Source organism: Diorhabda carinulata, chromosome 8 (genome assembly GCF_026250575.1).
Source record: "Diorhabda carinulata isolate Delta chromosome 8, icDioCari1.1, whole genome shotgun sequence".
Classification (NCBI taxonomy): Eukaryota; Metazoa; Arthropoda; class Insecta; order Coleoptera; family Chrysomelidae; genus Diorhabda; species Diorhabda carinulata.
This window is the reverse complement of record NC_079467.1, coordinates 19,329,301-19,353,783: the sequence shown is the minus strand read 5'-3', so window position 1 is coordinate 19,353,783 and position 24,483 is coordinate 19,329,301. Positions and strand designations below refer to the sequence as shown.

The 24,483-nt window shown below is 30.5% G+C and overlaps 1 protein-coding gene across 9 annotated transcripts; it reads left to right on the top strand.

The window, feature by feature from the left end:
• The first annotated feature begins 858 nt into the window (after window positions 1-858).
• Window positions 859-22,487, top strand: LOC130897331 (pre-mRNA cleavage complex 2 protein Pcf11). Of its 9 annotated transcripts, none has more exons than XM_057806127.1 (15): window positions 859-1,192; window positions 2,186-2,299; window positions 2,379-2,586; window positions 9,119-9,244; window positions 11,646-11,825; window positions 12,635-12,859; window positions 12,947-13,018; window positions 13,096-13,873; window positions 15,855-16,026; window positions 17,288-17,493; window positions 17,551-19,077; window positions 19,965-20,573; window positions 20,866-21,380; window positions 21,577-21,748; window positions 22,045-22,487. In XM_057806127.1, exons 3-15 carry the CDS (start codon window positions 2,428-2,430, stop codon window positions 22,455-22,457), a joined length of 5,154 nt encoding a protein of 1,717 aa, XP_057662110.1. In that variant the 5' UTR covers window positions 859-1,192; window positions 2,186-2,299; window positions 2,379-2,427; the 3' UTR covers window positions 22,458-22,487. The 9 variants fall into 9 exon arrangements, with proteins under 9 accessions (XP_057662110.1, XP_057662106.1, XP_057662113.1 ...); XM_057806123.1 differs by having other exon boundaries at window positions 11,604-11,825; window positions 15,840-16,026; XM_057806125.1 differs by having other exon boundaries at window positions 860-1,192; window positions 15,840-16,026.
• The last annotated feature ends 1,996 nt before the right edge of the window (window positions 22,488-24,483 follow it).

Genomic DNA, 24,483 nt, shown 5'->3' with positions numbered 1-24,483 from the left:
AAAAAGATGAAGCTTTATGAAATTATAACTTAAAATTTTATGTAAAAATATTTTTTCCCAAAACCAATAGCTGCAGAGAAAAAGATAACTTAATTTTACTCACCACCTATTAAGGGTGATATCACGGAAATGAATGGGCTGAGGAAATTTTTTCATAAAAAAGACCCACAGGACTCACCTCCTGAATTAAGAAGCATCAGCTACAATGACAGTATTAATATTTAAAAGTAAACATATATCTTATAATATTTCATGAAATAATATAAATATACATGAAATATGTAGTAAAGAAGAAATTACACTGTTATTTTTGTCCATTTATGATACAACGGTATGTGTATTAAGCCCGGTTTACATTATTCCAGTCATTCAAAATGTAAATTGGCAACACTATGGGTGCATTCCACTAAGCACTCCCTACAATCACGTTGACGACCACGTTCTTTCCCGTTCCACTTAGTCCAGAGCGTTATAAGTGTAAACCCAAGTGGAATGGCTTACGAGGCGTTTTGAGTGTTAGATAAATATTAACAAAACAGAAAAAATAAAGCGAAAGCTTTAAGAGGCTATGTTATAATTTGTAAATTATTGCGTGTGGAGTGGAGTGCTTAACTGATTTACATTAAAGTAAAATCAAAATATCTTCTGAGGCGATAGTAAAATATTTGGTGGTGCGTCACAAGTAATGTTCTAAAGGACTTATAATATCCCATGCCGCATCAAATTATTAGATATATTCTCCTGGTTGCAATCTGCTTTGCTTGAGTTTGCCAACATTTTGACATATTCTCCACGTAGAACAGCCAAAAGAGTATTTTAGGCGCCGTGAATGAGTAGTGGAATGTTCTCTTTGTGATGGGAATCGTGTTTCATAATGAATATTATTTGACAGTTTGAAAACAAAGCGTTACGTTCTATAAGTACTCTGTAAGGTCGGTATTGAGATCAGGGTACAATTAGAATACTCAGAACTGTTGTCGCATGCGTCGTAACTATAATCGTGACGCAGTAGAGATTCCAAAACAATCGACATCCGAGAAAATTGGCAGTCCGCCATTTTGTATTGTGAGAGTTCAAAGCGTAAAAGGTGGTTTTTACAAAAATTATATTATCACTTTGTGAATTATGGGTTACTGTTAACATATTTTTAAAATTCAACTTGCAATAATGATTTGAGACCCTTAGAATTAAGGTAAGAGAACCATTTTGGTAGTAAATAGTGGAAATGAAATTTTATCACATTGCACCATACGCTTCCGTGTAGACTTTTTATAGGAACGTAATTTCTAGTTTAGTTATTGTATATAACTGAAAATTATCTACATATTATCTATTGTATCCAAATATAGTAATATTACTATATAAATAATTACTTTACAAAATAATGAATCTGTTCCCTCTGTCAAACGACTTTTAGCTATTAAGTATTTTTAATATTAGTATTCAGACCGTAGACAACTTCTAATATTTCGATTTTTATTAAAAGAACTTATTAAATTTTAATTTGTTTTATGATTCGCGAAAGTGGAAATTTTGTTGATTATATAAAATTATGTATTATTCTACTACATTGAATCTAATTTTAGTAGTTAGGGCATACTTTCGTGATCCCTAGTAGGACTTATTCACAAAATCGATATGTTGTACCTGAATTTTCAATTAGTTGTTAACAATGTCAGCTAGACCTATCTGGCAACTTTGATAAAATGTATTTTAGATGTAGGCTTACATGGCATCTGAGTTTTATATAATCATAATTTATCTTCAAAATATAGCTAATAATTACTCTCAAATATGTTTTTTATATTTGAAACTATAGAGTGATAATGAATTATTCATCATTTTCTTTTTCTTTGCAAGTCCATATTTTTTTGCTTTAATATCATGCAGCTAGATGATGCAATGATGTCTAAAGTATTATTTATTTCACTAATACTGATATGGGTTTTGTCTGATGGATTGGATTTTCCCATATAAAGCCATAAAAATAGCAGTTTATTTTCATGTAATATAATTGAAATATTGTATATTTTTTTCCATAACACAGACTCTTACAAAAGTGCTAATATATATATGACTATAGCTAGTCATAAATTTATTTGTCCATACTATAATTATAGTTATGATCTGGCAAAAGATTATTTCTATATTGATAAAATCTTCTTTTCTCCTTCTACCTTTTCAGGTATCCCAGAAGAGAATCAAGAAGTTGTTACAGTTTTCATTTGTAGAATACATTTCATAGATAAAATAGATTTCTGTTTTCTGAAATAGTTTTGTTGATTAATGTATATATTATGTAAGTTATGCCCTTTTCCTTTTTTTCGTTATAAAAAATTTCCACTTCCAAATATTCTAACTTGATGATTTTGTTTCAGGAGAGCAGTGCATTATCTGTGATACGTATTGTGTTAAGGAAGAGTCAAGATGAGTTCACCGGAAGAAATTAAAGCAGAGTACTCCTCAAGTTTGGCAGATCTCACATTTAACAGTAAGCCATTAATAAATGTGCTTACAATGTTAGCTGATGAAAATTCGCCAAACGCCAATGTTATTGTGGAAGCCATTGAAGAACATCTATCAAAGGTTAATACTTTTTCTTGTTATTTTTCAAATAATATACGTTGTGGCTGATAATGTAAAATTTTACATCATTGGTCAAACATTGTTTTAGGTATATTAAACAAAGAGCTTGTGATATATTTTAATAAATATTTTTGAAAGTAAATAACTTATTTTTACATTACAAAAATCAAATCCATATATTTTTAAATTCATATTTGTATGGAAAATTTTATTATATTACAATTTGTAATGATTTTACTTATTTAAAAATGTTTCATTTAATGGTAAATCTTAAATTTTCAGATACAATTTTGTAATGATCAGATTAAACATCCTTATTTTTTCCTCTATTAAAATCTATTTACTTTTCTTTAATAATAAATTGAATTGAATAATATTTGAAAATACACTCTTTTTTGTAATAATTTCAACACAATTTAAAAAATATATGGTCATTTTGATTGTACACGCCCTAAAAATATTTCAGGCTATCCTAGCCTGTACTAGTCGAATATTGTTATATAATTTAAAAGGTGGACAAGGATGAATATGGATATGATGAATAGTGGTCATACTCTATGGTTTACTAATAGGTTTCTTCCAACCTGCTAGTTTAGACTGTTCTTGGAACAGTTATTGGAAGTGTTTGAATGATATTTTCTGCCCAATCTCTGGCTATGCACAGTTCATAGGACAATACTTTCTATCAACCAAGTATCCACCACAAATCGGTTGGAACATAAAACAGAATCATTTGTATAACGGTAACTGTCAGGTTGGAACATGTAATCTCTTGTGTAGAATCTTCACCATACCAAGGACAGTTTTGAGATAGGTTGGAATGAACCTAATGTACATCTTTTAATTTGAAAATATTTTCATGAAAATTGTGTTGGCTACAATATTTGGAAAAAATTTACCAAACAGGAAAGTAAATTTAAACACTTTAGCTAACTTCCAATTTCTATACAAAGTTGTGATAAATTGATAATAAATTACAACTCTTCTACCAGATTTCCACCACACTTAGCAAAGTTTAGTGGGATTTTATAACTAATGATTAGTCTTTGACCCAATTTACTTTTGATTATTAATTTTAAAGTTGAAATGTCACGACCTGAAATATTCTAACTCTAAAAAGAAATTATATACAAAAACACTCACAATTATCCTTGCCGGTCCCCCTTTTCGATAACCAAGTTATCGTCTTCGACGTCGTCGTCTCCTGTAACTGCAAAACCCTTATTCTTCCCAGACGTTTGACAGAAAAGAGATGTTGAATAAGGGTTTGAGTTTTGCCGTTACAGGCGATGGCGATCTTGGCGAATTCATTGGATATATCGAAAGTTCCATTCAGTATCTAAAAACTAAGAACCTTGTCTGGAAAGTGAAAAATATGTCTACTAAGAATAAAAATCCAGTTAACCTTCAGTCTCTGAAGATAAACCTGTTATCGAAACGCGCGTCAAAAAGTGTAATTGTGAGTGTTAGTGTAGTGGTGGTAAAAACAGTGTGTTCAGTATAATTCACTGATTAAGTTTTTGCAAAATTATGAATTGATTGAAATGAAGATGAAATCTTTTTTATACTTATAATTTAGAGATGAATCTATTGCTCATAATATAAACAAGTTTAAAAATTATTTGGAAAATACCTTTATATTATTATTTCTTCTTGTATTATCAAGTGACTTTTCAAATCAGATTTATCTGCAAATGATATATTTTGCTCTGGAGTATATTGAAATAAAATTTTTATTAATATGGATTTGAAAGAACTACAAATCTTGAGGTTTTGATAATATTTTGTTTCATATTGACTAGGGGGCCCTAGGTCTAACATAGAATAAAGTCCTTTTCTAAAAAAAAGGTTCTCAGTATACAAGAAAGTTCTGATTTTTTTGGATTTGACTTCAGTGCCTCTCTGGTCTTGATTTTATTATATGCTAATAAAATTATAGAGAAGTCACTCAAAAATTGTAATAGAATTCTGGAGGAACGTTGAAGTTTATTATAATTTATCGCAACATACTATGGAAATTTACACTAAAATATTGGAATTAAGTTGGTTCAATATTATAAATTTATATTCCTGTCACACAAAATATTTTCCAATACCATATGCACTACTGCTGGGTGTTGACTTGTATAAAAAGATATGAGGATATACAGTTGAACCTCGATAAGATAAATACCAAGAAAAACTATTGAATAATTTGATTTATACAGGTTTTTACTTTCTAAGGTCTTAAATTGAAGAGTTTTTATTGGTTTATATTTTTACTTGTAGATGTTCGATTATGAGTTATGTTTACGACTTAAAGATACACAAGCTAGATTAAACACAAATGAAAATTTGAAATCTTAAAATGAATGAGTACATACATACTTTATTTTACATTTAATGGTATATTTACTCTAACACTGGTGTTTTTATTTCTATACTGTTTGAACAATATAACAAGCATTGTTATAAATTGATAAATTCAGCAATTCTTTATCTTTTACATAGAAGACTCCCCTGATTCTTGCTTCGTCAATAATTCAGAAATTCTTTATCTTTTACATAGACGAATTTCCCCGGATTCTTGCCTCTTCAATAATTCAGCAATTCTTCATATTTTACATAGAAGACTTTCAATTATTCTAGTGTCAACTGAAAGTGTTGTTTTTTAATAAATTTATAAATTCTTGAATTGTTGCTTACTTTCTAATTGTAACCTGTATAAGCATCGTATAATATGCTAAAAGCATTATTGAATAAATACATCATATATTTATTATATTATTATATTAAAAATGTAAAAATTTGGATAATTGCTCAAATTTTCGGGGTGGTCCGTTTTCGCTGACACGCAGTGTATATAATAAATTATAAATAGTTAAAAATCGTTGATCAACGTTCAAATTTCTTTATATACATGCACTTTTAAGGTTAGCTTAACCATCATCATGTTTGTGTTCATTCCTTACAAGTCTATCAGCTTCATTATTTTCTTTATTGGAGAACAATATTCCAATACATTTGGTTTGTATCAACTGGTCAACTGTAATCTAATAGTGCAATACCATAATGATAAAATTTCTTATGTCCTAAGGGTAAATTAATGACGAGGGATCTACTGTGTCTTATGCAAATAAAATTTGTATTTAAAAAGAACAATATTGTTTCTTTTTAAATTTATAAGTTGAATCAGCGAAAAAATATGAAATACTTTTGACACATGGTGTGTTTAGAGAAGTTGTAACTTTTAATCCAAGTTTGTGTACAGAATGTAATGGTAGGTTGGGTTACATTAATATCAAAATATATTATTCCTGTGATTTTTCTTAATTTTAATTGATATGAATCTTATACTAAAACTTATCTCTTTTATATAGGAATATTGAGTCCGTAAAAGTGTTTTAGGATGCAGCACCTTAAAAAATGAGGGGTTGTGATTTGGCCTTTGAAGTTTATTGTACTGTAAGTTATTTTAAATACTTGTAAGAATAGTAATAAAGACATTTTTTACTTTGATAGTTTTTTTAATGAATGTCTGATCTTTGAGAAATGACTGCGTGTAATAAAGGATTCTATATCTATTTATTGTAGAAAAGGAAATATTTTGTTAAAATCCAATTGTCCAAAATGTGATTTATTTCACTCCATTAAAGTTTCTGTCATTGTGATAAATTTTCAGAATTTTGTTGATAAAACTGATGTGGATATAAATCAAATATCAGTGTTAATGATTTTTGGAGTTATTTCTAATTAATTATAGTTGTGAATGCTTTACTAAATTTTTCTACCAAATTATTTACCAAACTAATTCACAACTATAGATATTATAAAAAAAAACCTTGACTTGGATTAAATTAGCAAGTATCGCTCGATAATTATCTTCAGTTGTCTTACAGCAATTGGGAATTTTATGAATTTCAAACTAGCCATTAATCGTCTACCAGAAAAAAACTTTAAACAAATTATTTGGAGAAAAAAATCAAATAAAATGAGAATTTTATCACAAAATAAGGAAATTAGATTATAACTTGATTGAAATGGTATATTTTATAGGTATTCCAATTGTCCATTTTTTTAAAATATTTTTTATTAAATTCTGATACATATTAAGATAATCATTTCATTGAAAATTATATCTAGTCTAGTCGACAAGTGCTTTTTAGGTCAAAACTTTTTCGCCGGCTCCTAAAAATATGGTTGAGGTGTCATTCGATTCGTAATCGCAAAAATTACAAAAGTTATAAACAATTAAAAAAACAAAAAGGGTGTTATATCTCAAAAACTATTTGAGATATTCCGGATCTGAAAAAAGATTCGAAAAGCGGAGGAAATTATTATTGAGGGCTGAAAATACGTGCGAAAAAGGGTACTTCGGCTAGTGAACATTTCAACCAAAAATATTATTTAAACATAGTAAATATTAATATTTTAATTTGAAAAAATTTAGGACCTTACAGGAGAGATTAACAAATAATAATTCACTAGCAAAAAATTTATGCAAGTGGAATAATTGTTTGAAGGTTTTAGAACAGATCTTCACATTGTTATTAACAATTTATATCTGTGACTAATTGAAAAGTTAAATTCATATTTTTGCATAATACTAGCATTAATTTGTTTTTTATCAAGGAAACCTATCTAAAAATGATTTTTTTTTATAATTTTTATCTTCTATTGTTAAAAAAATCGTTATTGGGCTATTTAGAAGATAATTAAAAAATTCTTTTTGAAAATATAATTACCCATATAAGTTATGATTGTTAATAACAATATGAAGGTTAACAAGTATTTCATTCTATCGAAGGTAATCTATCCTAAAGACTTCAAAAAATGGAAACCAAATGAAATTTGTAGTTTAACAATTATTCCACTTGCATAACTTTTTCCCGGTGGATATTATATTATATTATATTATTTGTTGATATATCCTGTAAGATAATAATTTTTTTCAAATTAAACTTTTAATATTTACTGTGTTTAAATAATATTTTTTTGAAATGTTCGCTAGCCAAAGTATCCGTTTTCAGACGTATTTTCAGCCCTCAATGAAAACTATAAATATTGGTCATATAATTCCGGGAATTAGAACGTTTTAGGAAACTTCCTGATCTTTTCGAATCTTTTTTCAGATTTAGAATATTTCAGATAGTTTTTGAGATATAAGCAAAAAATCAAACCCCTTTTTGTTTTTTAGTTAATTGTTTATAACTTTTTTTAATTTTTGCGAGCGCATCTTCTAAAAACTTGCGACTATATATATATAACACCTCAACTATATTTTTAGGAGCCGGCGGAAAAGTTTTGATCAAAAAGCACTTTTTGATTAGACTAAAAGGACTAATGGAATTAAGATAAAGCGAGTTCGAGGATATTTCTAATAACCTTCGTTGTTTAATTTTTTTTATAAAAGTTGCCATTATAACTTATTGTTTATCTCAATTTTACTTTATTGTTTCTTTGTCATATGTCATAACCGTTTTACATTTTTTTTTTCAATTTTTCCTTAATCTATTCTATAGCAAGTGTTTGTAGTTAGTATAAGTTTTTTCTGTGTTCACAAAATTTTTTGAAACTAATTTCCTAATTTTTTTGTTGTTTATGTTGTCCTTTAATAGATTTATAAAAAGGGTATTCTGGTCTAGAAGCCTAAATTTTAGAAATTTTTTAAACTAATGTAAAAAATTAGAAATTTTTTTTTGTATATCTATTGACTTGAGAATATAACAAAAAATGTAAAAATAATTTCAATTTCAATAAATTACATGCCGGTTAAGTGAAAAAATTCTTAATATGTGAAGATGTCGCGATCCATTAACCAAAAAAAATTCACAAAATGGCGTCGATATGAAATATAAATTTTTTTGACTCTTTTTTTAACCTTTTCAATTTCAATATAAAAAATATTTCTACCAAATTTCAAATGAACCGGCACGGGTAGAACTTGATATCGTGTCAAACAATTCAAAAAAAGTAGAATAACTCATTCCACTCGGCCGACTTAAACGCCATGTCATAAAATCTACTGTATCACCGGAAATAATGCGAATTTTGAAAAATTCGTTTAAGGACAAATTCTTAAGGGTCTAAGCTTTGAAAATATATAAAAAAATCAAATTTCTAGACCAAAATACCCCCCTTAATTCCCAAATTCTTATTTTTCTTGAATGACAAAATGTACCCAATGTTCCAAAACATTCTGTATACTATCTTGAAACTAAAAATTAGTGAAATTATATTTGTTAATGTCATCTTTTTGTTGTCGATGTAATTGTGGAGATGGATGAGGATTACGTGGAATAAGAGATCACCTATCACTTTTCCAACAATTCTATCCGTCTTTCATTACATTTGCTACAACGGCAAAACATCTTGTATTGAGATTTAAGTGACGAGTATAAAAAAAGTGCAGATTTGTACTGAATTATCTAGTTCATTGGATCTTGAAAAAGGTGTGTGTGATGAATGTGTAAAGTTCTAATTGCATTAAAATAATAGTGATCTCTCGTAAAGTGTTAGACAAATTATATCGTAAGTATATTTCTTCATGTAGGTCCACACCGATGTGAAACTACCAATTTTGTATCTGATTGATTGCATTGTGAAAAACGTTGGAGGAACCTATACGTCGTTGTTTAGTAAAAATATAGTGACTACATTCATAGGTGTTTTTAAAGCAGTAAGTATTATAGTTTTATTATTTTAATTAATGTAGAAAGTTAGTATCGGTATTTGTTTTTCTTTGGTTGTTAATTTGGTAGACTAAAAATACATTTAACTTATTGTTATAATTATACTGAACACACTGTTTACACTATACAACTACACTAACATTTACAATTACACTGTCTGAAAAGTGCTTCGATGACCAAGTTACCGTCTTCAGAGACTGAAGGTAAACTTCGTCGTCTTCAAGGTCTAAGGTTGGCAACTAAGTACTTTCGCTTTTTACTGATAGAGAGTCTTATTGAAGCTACTAGTGGGTTAATTTTAAATGGAATGCAGTAACGAATATTTTCGGCTTATTTTACTTTTGTATTTTAGTAAAGGAAAGAAAGCTGCTGCTGTATAAAAAATTCCGTTTTGGAGATTTTTTCCTCGACTATGAGCAACAAAGTTGATGGTGACCAAATCAAAGTCATAATTGGAGAGGATCATCGTAAAACTGTTCGAGACAGCAATTGAAAAATACCTAAAATGTCTTGGGCTAGTTAAGAAGCTTGATATTTGGGTACCTCACTAATTCATTTAACACAAAGAATCAACATTTGAGATATGCACCCTAAACGAAATGAAACCTCCCCTTTCTTGAAAAGAATCATCACTGATAATGAAAAATGAGTCTTGTACAATAACGATCATGGAGCAAACAGGATAAACGAACACAAACCACATTGAAAGCTGAGGAACAACAAAAAAGCTGCTTCCAAGGAACCAAACGATCATTTCTAATGTTTACTGTCAACAATTTATGAAACTGGATGAAGCAATCAAAGAAAAACGACCAGAATAGTCAAATCGGAGAGGATTAGTGTTCCACCATAATTCAAGGCCTAACACATCTTTGGCTACTAGTGGAAATTGTTGGAGCTTAGCTGGGAAGTGAAGCCCCGATACAGCCCTGATCTGGCACCATCTGATTACCTTTTGCTGATAAGTACCAGAAGCTGAAAGAAAGATAGCAAAAGATCATTGAACTAGATGGAAAATATATAGTTGATTAAAAACTATTGTTTATTAAAAAATGTTTTATTTTATACTACAAAATCGAAATTACTTTGTCGCCAACCAATATATCGTCTTTTTAAATTTATGAAAAACATATAAAAAATTAGTTTTGATTTTGTGATTTAAAAATTCCACTGTGATGCTGAAATATAATGAGAACATATTGTTTTTTTTTTATTTTGGTATGTAAATTGCTAAAAAGTTTAGATAAGTTTTATGATAAATTAAAAATCCTTTTTGTAAAATTTACGAATTGAAATGGTAAACAAATTGCACTTTGTGAGGTTTTATGAAGATTGAAATTTAATTCTATCTATACTTGATGTTTTTTTTATATTAAAATATTTATTCTCCAATTTCAAACCTGAATATTCTCGTAATATATTTATTTTATATTATTTTTTGAAAATAAACCATTGTTTCAATCTTTTCTCTAAAAATTTCCGTTTTTCATGAATCTAATTCTAAATCCTGTTGGAATCGATTATCTCAGATTATTTTCTATTTAATTTCGTATACTTTTGACGTTTACAATTTGTAAAATTTTATCTACAAATCCTCATATTTTATATATCTCAGTAAAGTCGTTTTAAAAATTGCCATGTATACATTTTACATTGTGGAATATAAATAATAAAAAAATGTATTCAGAAAAATATTTTAGAAAGTTGATATTTCAAAAATTGTGGCATAGAAAAATTAGAAACAAAAATTTTTATTTAATTATGTATATTTCATTTTTAACTTGAAGTGGCATGAAGTAAATATTTAAATAAAAATAATAGTACAAGGAAATAACAAGAATTTTGAAGCGTTTTGATTACGAGTGTGAAGCAAATGGTACAAAATGGTTTAAGGTTTCTTTTTTTTTTCATTATTGGAAAAACTATAAACGAATATTTTCTGCATGCACGAATGCTTTCAAATATACATAATTACTAACATATTGTTGGTGGATGGTTTAGGGATTTCTATATTTGTTGAAAATTCAATAAATCCGAATTGTATCAAGTTTAACATCTTTTCATACTAACGACAAAAGTTTTTTGAAAAGAAAACTATTGGATTTTCTACAAAATGATATATTTTATTGCAGTATAATTTGAGAGCAAACTATTTTCCTATCTTCCGCTTATTTCACCACTTAGTTCAAATTTTGTTGCATAATGTTTGAGGGATATTAAAGAAACTAATCACTTAACATATAATAACATCGAAATTTTTCAGTTTCTAACTTTTTAATTTACCCAATCTTTTTTTTAGCTTATTTTGGCTTTTTTAACACTTTTTTTCTTTTTCTATTCATCCAGACACTTAAAGTAAATATTACTTACAAAAAAAATGAATTCAAGGTTGACGAGAAAACTCGGGCAGAGATGTTCAAGCTACGTCAAACATGGAATGAAGTTTTTCCGCAAATGAAATTGTACGCGATCGACGTTCAAATTAACCAATTGGATCCCGCGTGGCCAGTCACTGCTAAACTACCGTCCAACAGTATACATTTGAATCCAAAATTTTTAAAACCAACGGTAAGTCTTTCCCACGCGAATTTTGGGGTATTTTTTTTTTATTTTGAATTACTCTCTTTCGAAAAAATTATTATTTTTTATCAGTCACAACCAACCAATTTTTTTGTGATAGATATGTACTCTTTTCTGACCTCATTTTGTTTAAATTACTTGATTTGGGCGATTGTATAACGATTGCATTAAACTAAATTACGTTTATTCCATTTTAAATATTTTGTTATGTGTGTGTGTGGAGAATTAACTTTTAGATCTCTGCGTCGAAAATTGGAAAGTGCTATTTAGACTATTTTCCTTGTCCCAAACTTGTCATCGGCCCACATACCAATCCATCACAGTGCCGAACTGCTCGTGCCAAAGCTTCTAAATCAAGCAGAAAGTCAGGATTTTGTTTCTAATCTCGAACTTGTTCTTAGTCAACCAGATTAGGTATCTTAAGAGAGTTACCAAAGTTATGAACCGTCAACTTGAAAAGAACCGCATTTATTGATACAAAGTGATTTGAATTTGTCTAAAAAAATAAGCTGAGCTTTTGGGTTCTAAATTAAACGACTGGAATTTACTTTCTGCTGGTACAAACTTTCTTATTTCCGACAACTTGAAGAAATGAAACCTTCCTTTTCTAAAGCAGATGATTGTAATAACATTCCTGTAGTGATGAATTTATTGAATTTCGATAATGATCCAAAACTAGCCGGTTGCCCATGGTCCTGATATGAAAGAGTTTTGACGAGAACACTTATAAGCTATTAACACTTACAATATAATTTAAAAAGATAGGTACTTTTTTTATTTAAAAAAATGTATTTTAGTCGACGCCGTCGCAAAAAGGCAAAACGGAAACTGAACCCACTCCAGTAATACCTGGAGCTCCAGCTGTCGATAAGGAAACGCTCCTTATGCAAGAGCAGTTGATACAGAAGCAGAAAGAACTGTTGGAGTTGCAGCAAAAAAGATTAGAATTGGAGGTATTACAAACGCAAGTGAAACTACAAGAACAGATTAAGCAGAGTATACCAAAGACTGGACGACCGCAGGTAAAAATACATTCTCTTGATTTTTGTTGTTGTTTGTAAAAATAGTCTTTTTGTGTATCTAAAGTATTGAAAAATTCTCTATTTCAGAATATTTTGTTGAAACCTGAAGTTGCAAAACAACTAGTACCAACTTTAACTAACCAAAAATCTAATGAAATTGTGAGTATTATTTGTATATTTTTATTTGTTGTTTATTTTATTATTTGTATTATAATTTTTATATATATATATTTCAGAATACTACATTGACTCAACAACAAAAACCTCAGCAAATGCCAGTTCCTATTACGAACGGAACGAAAATAAATCCAGTTAGCAGCGCCCTTATCAACGCCAAGCCGATAAGAGATCCAAGACTAATGAGACAGCAGCAGAAACAGCAACAAGAACAAGCGGCACCAATCGATGGTAATAATGCTGAAAATCAGTTAAATCAAAGAACTGCTTTATTAGAAAATAATAAAATTGTTACAAATAAAGTGGGTGTTCGAAAAGTTCGCAATGATCCACGGTTAATTAATAAAAATGATAACCTAATCCAAAAATCCGATTCTCCTACAAAATCGAACACGTCCTCAAAGTCCCGTAACTCCGATCCCGCACACAAATCCCACAAATCGTCCCGAATATCACATTGTTCGACAACGTCGGATACAAATACCAACAAAAGTGGCTCTACCGCCACTTTAGGTTTACCGAAACTCAAAAATAGTGACATTGTGAAATCTCCATCTAAACAAAAACGGAAAGACGATAAGCAATCGTTGTCAAATTTAAGGAACAAACGAGAAAAAATGTGTAGCAATGACGATGTAACGATTATTACTTCTAGTAGTAGTTGTACTGTTCCTCAAGCTACTTTCAAAAGTGTCAAATCTTCAATGAAAAATCGAAATTATGTTAAGAGAAATTTGGGAAGTGCGAGTCCGGAGGTTGTACAGGACGAGGATCTACGATCACTCGGACCACCTGAAAAGCAATCTAGATTGCTAGGTGATCCGATTGAAGAACCGAGTAAGTGTTTATTCACTTTATTTTTTATACGAATCTTAAGCTTGGTTTATGCAGCCATAATTATAATATATTACCCTCAAACTAACAAATCAAAGTATAGTTCATACAGAAAATTGACAGTAAATTAAAATTAAACTAATAGCTCACCAACTTAATTAACCTTAATTTTGTGAGGCTACGAGCACAGAATATTTCAGGTCAGTTTATATTGGTGGTATTGTTTCGTTTATAACATCTTTGTTCTTTGGTTGTAGATATGTTGTTGCGCCAATTTTCGCTGTGGTATTTTATTTTTAAAAGTGATTTCAAAAAATAGGAAAAAGCAATGTCCAATGGAACACTTATGGACAGTGTCAGGATCTTTTTACATTTGTATGGCAAAAAAGACCCATACAGGGAATTTCTATTGGTTTACCACCAAGAAAGTTTAGTTTTTGAATGTATAAACCAAGCTATTTAGTCTACTTTAAATCATTTATTCACCTTCCATTAATAGTTATCTAAATATTTATCTAACTTCCAAAGGAATGAATCCTTAAATTAGAATTTTGAAAATAGTATCACAAGTGGATATTATAGTCCAGGAAATAAATTTCAAAAAAAGCAAAACCTCGCGATTTTTTCGCCCTGCATCGATTTGTACAAAAATTTGTGATCAGGCTCATTTCACCCTCTCTATATTGTGCCGTTGTACGCTTATTTTTAGAGTTGATAACTATCCCTAATTGTAAAAAATTATAAAATAACATCATAAACCTTGACATGAATAAAATTTGGTTTGGATTAGTTGAATAAGGATTGTTTTATGGTGTAGGATACAATTTAATAATATTTCAACACTTAAAAACCACCCTTTATAACATAGCAATTTTTATAATATAATTTAATTAACCTAAATAGAAAAAAATAAATTAACACATACATTTACATACATAGTCACGCATTACATAAAATGAAATTATTGCAGTCTTCACTGGAGCACCCTTAACAGATGGAATTGCAGTACAATCCAAGTTTTCTGCACCTGTACAAGGTGCCACATCCTTTTTTGCATCGGCAAAAAATAATTTTTAAAAGCTCATCGGGTGCAGGCGGTTTGTTCATCCGTATGGAGGAAAAAAACCTTAATAAGAATGCCATCCCCAATCTATTGCTCGGATGTTTATATTTGCTGCACGCAGTCACATGAACACATGTTTCTTCTTCTCTGTTTTTCGATTTGAGTAGAAAAAATTGAACAAATAACGTTCTATTGCCAAATATATCGATTATTTAGATTACCAAGCTCGGAAACGGACTATTTTTCGAAAAAAAATTGACATAACTTCTTCATTTTAAGTTATAGAAAGTTTTTCAAACATGATTTTGTAGGGCTATGTGAATTAAATTCCTTAATATCGCTTAATTTTAAAATGGGGGCGAGTTTAAAGGGCTCGGATAAGGTAGTGTTCGCTCGTACATGGAGGTTTTTAACCCCAAACATTCACTGTGTACAAAATGTTAGTCATTCAAAAAGTCACAATTTAGTATTATATTATTTTATTCGTATTAGGGTAAAAAATACGAAATTGCAAACAAACTTTTACTCCTTAAACTCAAATTTTTCTAAAATTACGCATTGTAAATTGGTCAAACTTCTTCAGTGTATTGATAATACATATAAAAAAAGAATCACAGAAGGGTGAAGATCTATTTTTGTTAGAGGGTTGTTTTTACTGATTTTTTCGAAGAAAAAAGTTATAACCTTACCTTAGTTTGATCATAAGTCGTTCAATTTTCATGCCAGAGACTTTTTTTTATTTTATAGCTCTAATTATATACTTTAAAAAAGATTCTATGAATTTTCCTTTGGCTCTGAATTTATTTTAAAATAGCTAAATGGATTTGTAACAAAATTTCTTGAATCTATTTTCCAAATTCTTATAATATTTGAGAAAAATTCTAATAAACGTATTTTATGTAACAGCAAATACGGTTCCAGTTAGTAAATCACCAGTAGTTAGTAATCAGCCGCTTAAATCGCAATTATCATCGAAGAATATCGACGTAGATCTCAGGCAACTACCTGCAGGCGTCGTTGGTAAAAAGAGAACTTCAACGGAATCCCCGGAATCGACAACAGCTAAGAAAAACAAATCGGAAATACTTGATAAGTAAGTTTGTTATTTGTGAATAAACTGAGAAGGCTTTGTTAGATTTATCTGTAACGTTCAAGTTTTTATTTAGAAATTATTATCAATATCAAATATCAATTTAGAAATTAATTTGTTATCGACCTCCTACTCGATTCGAGAAATTCAATCAAACTCCAGTTTCCTTTCTAAATCGTCCTCTATCTGTATACATTCTAAATGTGTTTAAATCAAAGGAAATTTAGTTTTCAATTATAGACATAATGGACAACAATACATCGTATGAAGAATTTACCAATGATCCAACTCTCAAAACAACTAATGATCATAATAAATTGGTAGTTTTCAAAAAAAAAAAACAAAGTGACAAAAAAACTAAAGAGGAATTAATAAACTAGATAGGTATTTCTGCTAAATTATATTGTTTAGCAAAAATTTATAAACCTACTCTATCAGCTAGACCCATGATTCCCAAAATGATCCGGGTGGACAAACAAGGATCAACCTGGGGTACGACAAAAAATGTGAAACCACAATCGTAAGCGGGGGTCCATGAAAATTTATTTGGTTTCGATAGTGAAGAACTAAAATGTTGGCTTGATTTTGTAACACGCCTTTAGGTGTAGAGAAATAGAGGACGATTTAACAACGAAACTGAAATTTTATTGAATTATTCACACAATATGTGAATAAAAGAATATTCAAAATTTTTGAAGTAAAAAGTAACACGCTGAACGGTATGTTACAAAAGATGGACATGAAAAATGTGAGTCCCTTTCTTCGAATTACTCAAACGCAAGACATTCTGTAATGAAAATTCATTAACAAATCTTATTCTAAATCAGCCCAGATATTCTGTATTGCATTTTGAGCTCATTTATTCTGACATACTGTCCCCATAGATTTTTTATTCTTTTTGTATTCTTTGAGCGATTTCTAATCGACTAAACCCTTCTTCGTGAAAATTAATTTCCTATTTTCACTTTTTCTAACTCAGAAAGATAATTTCCACGTAGCAATTTCAATATCACAAGATTGAAAGATAATAATAAAATTTCTTGTTTCGCAGCAAAGTCACTTATTTATTTTCAATATTTTCTTGATATGAATCCTTCCCGAGCATTTCACAATCGGTTAATTTCTTTCAGTTTTAAATTCAATTACCTTGATTAATACAATATTATCGGTGGGACTATAGTTATGTTGCTCAGTTTTCTTTTAAACGTTTTTATATATATATTTATATATATACATACAAATGATTATAAATATTAAATTTCAGATTATTTGGTGATGAAGATACCGATTTACGCCAATTATCAATAAATTCGGAACAGAGGCCTAAAACTCCACCACCTCCAATTATATCTTCGAATGAATCTGGACCAAAGTCGCCGTCCGTACAAGATTCCCCTAAAAGTAATCTTGATGCGATCAGAGCTAAATTGGCGAACGCCACAAATAGAGATAAAGTACTATCTAAATCATGTAAGTTTTATATTTAACAATAAAAAATGTAAAAACAAACTTTTAATTTCATTTTAGATAATAAGAAAAAACAAAGATTGGAGGATCAAGATTTGAGACAACCGATAAATACACAAGTTGCAAATAAAATTATAATATCACCTGAAGACGAAAATAATATAAAATCAGGTAAAATGACGAACGAAGAAAGTTCCAAATTGCTCAACAAAATTATACTCCAAATGGAGAAGAATAAATTGAAAGAAGCCAAAAGAAAAGATAATGAATCATCTTTCAATACATCACTTCAACCTATAAGCGACGAAGAATTCAACGACAGTGATTTCGAAGATAGCGTCAATATAAAAGATACCTTGAACGAAAATTCTCCATCTAAGGACAATGAAAACATTTCTTCGGCGGCACCTCCACTAATAAGCGAGGAAAGTCTTATACCTTTTAACGATAAAGATGAAAGACTTAATACCGGCCCATTGCAATCAAAAACTGATTATGTACCTCAACAGTTCTATCCAAGAGACGGCAGGCGTTTTCCGGGTCCACCTGGGCTTAGTTGGCGAGGTGGTCGTGGAAATAATAGACGCAATTGGGATCCGCCTCAAGCAAGAGCGCCGATAAGACTTTGGAACAACAATAATGCATGGGCTCAATCTCAATCAACGAGAGATTTCGATAATGATAATCCTGTGGTAGCCGAAGAATCCGAATCGCCGATTCTTAATGACGGATTCGTTAACGTAGATGAAATAAAATCGATGGCGATAGATGGAATATCTAGAGACATAAGATTCTACGGAGAAACGGCAATAGTTTTTGTCGGTTGGGATGATCCTAGAGAATTAACATTTCAAAACGACGGTATCCGCAAAATTATTTTCAACGATACGGAAAGCTTTGTTTTAGGCTTTAATGACGATTATAAAGAGGTGACTGTTAACGGGAAAACGCATTTGGTGAAAATAGGTGCGCCCAGCAGAGAAATCTTCATCGATTCCGTTCCGTACGAATGTTTCTTCGGAAGCCCGGGCATAAGAATCCAACTCGATGGTGTACCTACCAAAGTGCAGCTAGAAGGACCTCCGCCGCCAGTGAATATCGGCAAAACGAAACGAACTGATATTGTAGCTGGTAAAATAAATATGGTGATAAATGCTAAAGTGATTGTACCTGTGTTTTTGGACGCTAAACCACAAAAATTTGTACTGGACGGCGAGACCAGTACTCTTAAATTTGTAGATGCATTGAAGACAGTGTTAATAAATGATGTACCTTTTAATGTTGAATATGGTGGTCTCCCTAAACCTTTACTTATCCATGATAAAAAACATTTTATTAGATTTTCAGTATTACCTAAAGGAATTAAACCGGGAAAAGTGAAAATTATTGATATGGAAGGTGATGATGAATCGAGATCAAGTCCCGTCATAGACGAAAACAGTCAAGACGAAACTACCGTTTCTGATGCCTACGATCCAGGTATGCCAATAACGGGAATGTTGGATAAACCATCAGGTGTCGATGATTCTCCCGATAGACATTCCGATTCTCCTAATTTCTATCAGAAATTTATACAACAGCAACAAAGTAAGTATCACATTTCTTATTGGATCTATTAAAATTACGGATAATTTATGGGTTTTTCGATTTTTTCCAACCTAAGAGATATATACAATTTGCTTAGCAAGGCAATAAGAGTTTGGTTTGATTTGCTGCTTACCATTCCAGTAAGAAACTGACGAAAACTTTGAGTGTGAGTGTGAGAGCTTTTTTGATATCCTTACATTTCGACATTGAACATAGGGTCAATTAAAAAAACGTCTACATTGATATTGTTCATTGATGATTATGATTTGAATCTTCGTGACTTTTCCCAAGAATGTAACTGTCCTGTTTGAAGTCATACCGGGTGAAGACAGCGTACAACAAAATGTTGCCAAATTGTGCCTAAAAATGTTATAACTGAACAAAAGATCAATTGAACAAACGTTTACATTGATGATCATGATTTGAGTCTTTGTGAATTTTCCCTAAATTGAAACTTGTCTTAAAGGACGTCATTTCAAAAGAATGTAGCTATCATACCAGATGAAGACAGCGGCATTTTTTATTGTATTTAGAATAATTTTTATTGAGGATGTACAACAAAATATTCAAACGGAACCTAAACTCCAAAGACATTTTAGTGTTAATAATAATCAAAATATATAAAAAGTGATGGAAAACTGAAAGGAATTGATTTCAATTACTGTCCATAATAATGAAAAAAGTTCTTATACATTTTAGATTGATATTCTTCAGTGTGAACTTCTTTGATATTATAGTTACAATGCTCAATTTTTTAAATGGGAATTATGGGTGTTGTGATTTGTATTGTGTGCCTATTTAAAAACGTTATACTTTGTCAATATGTTTCTAGGAAGGATTTTTTTAATATTTTTAAACTAATATTTACAAATGTATATTCATTTTAGATAATTTAGACGTACTATCGAACGCAATGACTCCTACCTTAGGACCAACGCAAACAACAGGAGGTTATCAAGTAGAAAATAATCAAAACTCACAAGATGTACCGGCAAATCTCCAACCAGTTGCACCTACCACAATTCCGACATTGAATATAAATGATCTCTTCCAAAAATTAGTAGCCTCCGGTTTTGTTACATCGACTACACAACCGAAAAAACCTGCTACCGATATTGTTCCTTTGAAAGAATCCACGCCACCGACTAATAACGAATACACACCACAAGTTTCTTCTAGTCAAAACGCACCGCCAACAACTAAATTTAAGAAAAATTCTGTACTCAATCTCAAACGGATTACATTCGAACGACCCGAAACGTTGAGAGTCCGACAGAGTAATCTTTATAATATGTTGTATTCTGGTATGCAATGTAGTACTTGCGGTATGCGATTTACCGCAGAAGCTAGTATGCTATACAGTCAACATTTGGATTGGCATTTCCGACAAAATAGGAGAGGAAAAAAGAACAGTAGGGTCGCAACTAGTAGAAGATGGTACTATTCTTTAACTGATTGGAAAAATTACGAAGAATTAGAGGATCTCGAAGAAAGAGGTAAGTTCTAAACATTCATTAAGGAATTAGTGACACCAAAGTAATACTGAACACACTGTTTACACTACCACTACACCAACACACACAATTACATTGTCTAAGGTGTCTAAGTCCATGAAGACGATAAGTTGGTTCAGTCAGTGTAATTGTGAGGGTTGGTATGGTGGTAGTGTAAACAGTGTGTTCAGTATGAATATCATTAAAGGTTCCAGAAATGCCAACTTAACTCCAAATTAGTAATTATTTTACAAATAACTATTCTCATTTGCCTTAATCCACTTTTTATTTGCAGAGAAAAATTATTTCGATGAACAAAAACAAGCAGAAGGTGCTGGAGAAGATGCCGACGAGGATGTAGAAATTCCTAGCGTCGCTGCAGATCCGGATTCAACTGATGAAAGCTGCGTAGTGTGCAGAGATAAATTCGATCAATTCTTCAATGAAGAAAAGGAAGAATGGCATTTGAAAAATGCTATAAGAATAGATGATAAGACATACCATCCTGTGTGTTATGAAGATTTTCAGCAATCTCTTCTCGAGCAAACATTAGACGAAAGTATAAAAGCACCTGAAGAAAAGGAAAAACAGAAAGACAAAGAAGAAATTGAAGAACCAGCTATACCCGGTCTTGAAATAATAATCGATGACGATGATGAAGAACTAGAAAAAGAATCGCAGGTAGCTGAAGTTGTTTCTGTTGAAAGCGACGAATCGAAATTGTTGCCGGATACTGTTGAATCGTCGGGACAATCTCCCAAACCGGAAAATATGGAAGAGGACGATGACGACGATGTTATTCTAAACGAAGTAAGTTGATAATAGAAAATATGTTTTAAATATTATAGTAGCGGCTTACAGCCACTATTTTTCTAAATAGTACCTATGGCAGATGATTTTAGAAAATTAAAATTTCAAGTAGAATCTCAAACTTTTATTAATCTTTGATTTCTTTCAATAAATAATATAAAAAACACGCTGTGTTACAATACTATTTTATTTGCAGGTTGCTCCTATTAAAATAGTTGTCGATGATGACGACGACGAAGATATGGAAACAACTGTACAAGAAGATTCAAAAACAAATGCGGAAGATGATGGATTTGTTGAGATTGCTGGTTTAGTTAGTTTACCCAATGGTAAACATGTTAAAATAAAAGCTGAACCAATGGATAAAGGTAATTTTGTACAAAAGAATTTGATGATATTAAAACGGAAAACATCAAAAATATATGTGAAGTAGAAAACATTAAAAACGACATTATCAATTTTTATTAATTCATTCGTGATAATTTCAGTGTCACTGTGATCACAAGATGGATATTTAATGTGATTTCCAAGAAAATTCAATAAGATAGATAGATTCATTTTGTATAACAACAATAACAAATTTTAATGGCGTAACGTTTCAAACTGTTTAGTTTTAACACACGCGGTAAATCTTATATGGCTAACCTTATTAATTTCCTTTTAGAATTGGATGGTCCAGTTACTCCGATTTTAACAAACGATCTGTTATCGTCCACGACTGAAGAAAACGATATCGAAATAATTGAAACGACGCGCCCCAAACAGGACGTCATCTTTTCAATGGACGGTAACGTAGAACCGGCCTCGGGCGCTAACCCAGTGGCAACCTCTGGTTTAAGTGGCAATAGAATTAAGATTAATATTAGCAAACCTTTACCTGTGATAAATAAAGAAAAAGAATCTACTTTAGACAATAGAGTGCCGCCGGAAACTTATATAGATCCATTCGAACCGTTCCCACCGGGTGAAGAACCTGAACCAGCGACGCTCAAACCGGCGCTCAAAACAGTCAAACTAAAAAAATTACCTCCTATTAGAAAAGGTACCGAATTGACGGGTCTCTGTTCTCTGATGTGACTGTATTAAATTAAATAATGTACAAAAAAATATGTAAATTCATGTTATAAATAATGTGAGCGGTTGTTACATATCCACCAAGTGTAAAATATTTAGTTAGATTTGAATATACGAGGTTTTATAATTATATAATCAATTTAATGATTTGTGTGCATCGCGCGGGCTTTACGAGTAACGATAAATTACTTAATGTATGTGTAACTCAATATTTGTATCCTAATATATACCAAACAATTGATCATTGATTTATAGAGATTCGTTTAATATTTGATATTCTCTATTTTTTTGTATCTGATACTATCTAAATTAGGTATGTGCATGAATAAAACGTTATATTACAAGCAGATGCATCGGATTGAAAAATGTAAAGAGGGTTACCTTATGTTCGGTCGGAGAATGGTGGTGACGCGTTACACCGCAACTTTTAGTTGTATATTGCCAAAAAATAGATATTGATAGGTGCATTATCCAAGTCTCTTAATAATCAAATATTTTTTCATCTTACAACTACAGTAATCACCCTTATAACACAGTACTCTTATAACGCATTTTCATTTGACTCGATTTCGATCTCCAACATATTCTTGTACTGTGAAATATGAAAAGGTTTGTACAGTTCATAATTAGTTTTGCACGTGTGTAACTTATGTTGTATAAAACTATTTTACGGAGTTTGAGTATTAAAAGCTGTAAAAGTTCTATTTTAAATAAAATATTTAGTTTTAAGCCATGACAAGTGAGAAGGAAACAAAGTTAAAAAGGAAATTTATTTGTCTACAACAAAAAACTGATATTTTGGATCAGCTAAATAATGGTAAGAAATCAACAGTAATAGCAAAGGATCAGAATCTAAATGAGTCAACAATACCGACAATTTTATAAAATGAAAGTGCTGTAATGTCTATATCGTTGCAGACCTTAAGTAAATCTTCACGTATAAAAGATTCGTTAATACCAAAAACGGAAAAATGTTTGATGATTTCGATAGAAGATTGCAATCAAAATAATATTCCTATAAATAATTGTTGTTGTTTAATAAAAGCAAAAGCCCAACAAATTCTCAGTCATTCAAAGGAATGACAAGCCACAATCAAAATTTGTCAGTAGTTACGGCAGGTTTGAAAGGTTTCGGAAAAGGTCTTCTTTACATAATATCCAAATTCAAGGAGTTTTACCAAAAAATTACAAATGCGACATATGTTTACAATATTTTTTCATTAATGCAACATTTTTCAAATCATGATTACATTACAAAACCAATAGCAAGTAATTAGGTTAGAAAATGACCTATATTCAATTACATCTTATACATTCTCGATTATCGATATCATCATTAATGTCATTATTTTCAGTTTCAATGCCAAGTGTCAGTACTACAACGGGAATTGTAATCTGGCCGGACGTGAGGTAACCGTATTACATAACAGCGCATGTATCAATTATTGGGTTGGCGACAAAGACCTTTCGGTTTTGTAGTAACAAAGAATAGTTTTTAATTAACTAAATATTTCACATTTTGCTTAATGACCTTTTGCAATCTTTCTTCCAGCTTCATGATTTCACGCTCATAAAATTTCTGGTCCTTTTCCTTCGAAAAATTTTGCAATCTTCGAAATAAATGGTAACCAGATGGTGCCAGATCAGGATGTATGTGGGATGTGGCATCAGTTCCCACGAGTTATCAAAAATGTTACGTTATCATGGTGGAATACTAAACCTTTCCGATCTGACAATTTGGCCGATTGCTTCATTCAGTTACATTAATTATTCACAGTAAATCTCAGAATCAATCACAGCACCTTTGTAATCCCACCAAACATAAGTTATTCAAAAAATAAAGCGAAAGTACTTAGTTGTCAACCTTTTATATATATATATATATATATATATATATATATATATATATATAAAAGGTTGACAACTAAGTACTTTCGCTTTATTTTTTGAATAACTTATGTTATATATTAATATATATATATATATATATATATATATATATATATATATATATATATATATATATATA

What these genes read in the sequence shown, in the direction of transcription:
- LOC130897331 (XM_057806123.1), top strand. Translation starts at nt 2,428, where the DNA reads ATGAGTTCACCGGAAGAAATTAAAGCAGAGTACTCCTCAAGTTTGGCA. An exon ending in CAAAGACTGGACGACCGCAG is followed by an intron (nt 12,860 to 12,946) that starts GTAAAAATACAT and finishes TCTCTATTTCAG; the next exon opens with AATATTTTGTTGAAACCTGA. An exon ending in AAATCGGAAATACTTGATAA is followed by an intron (nt 16,027 to 17,287) that starts GTAAGTTTGTTA and finishes ATTAAATTTCAG; the next exon opens with ATTATTTGGTGATGAAGATA.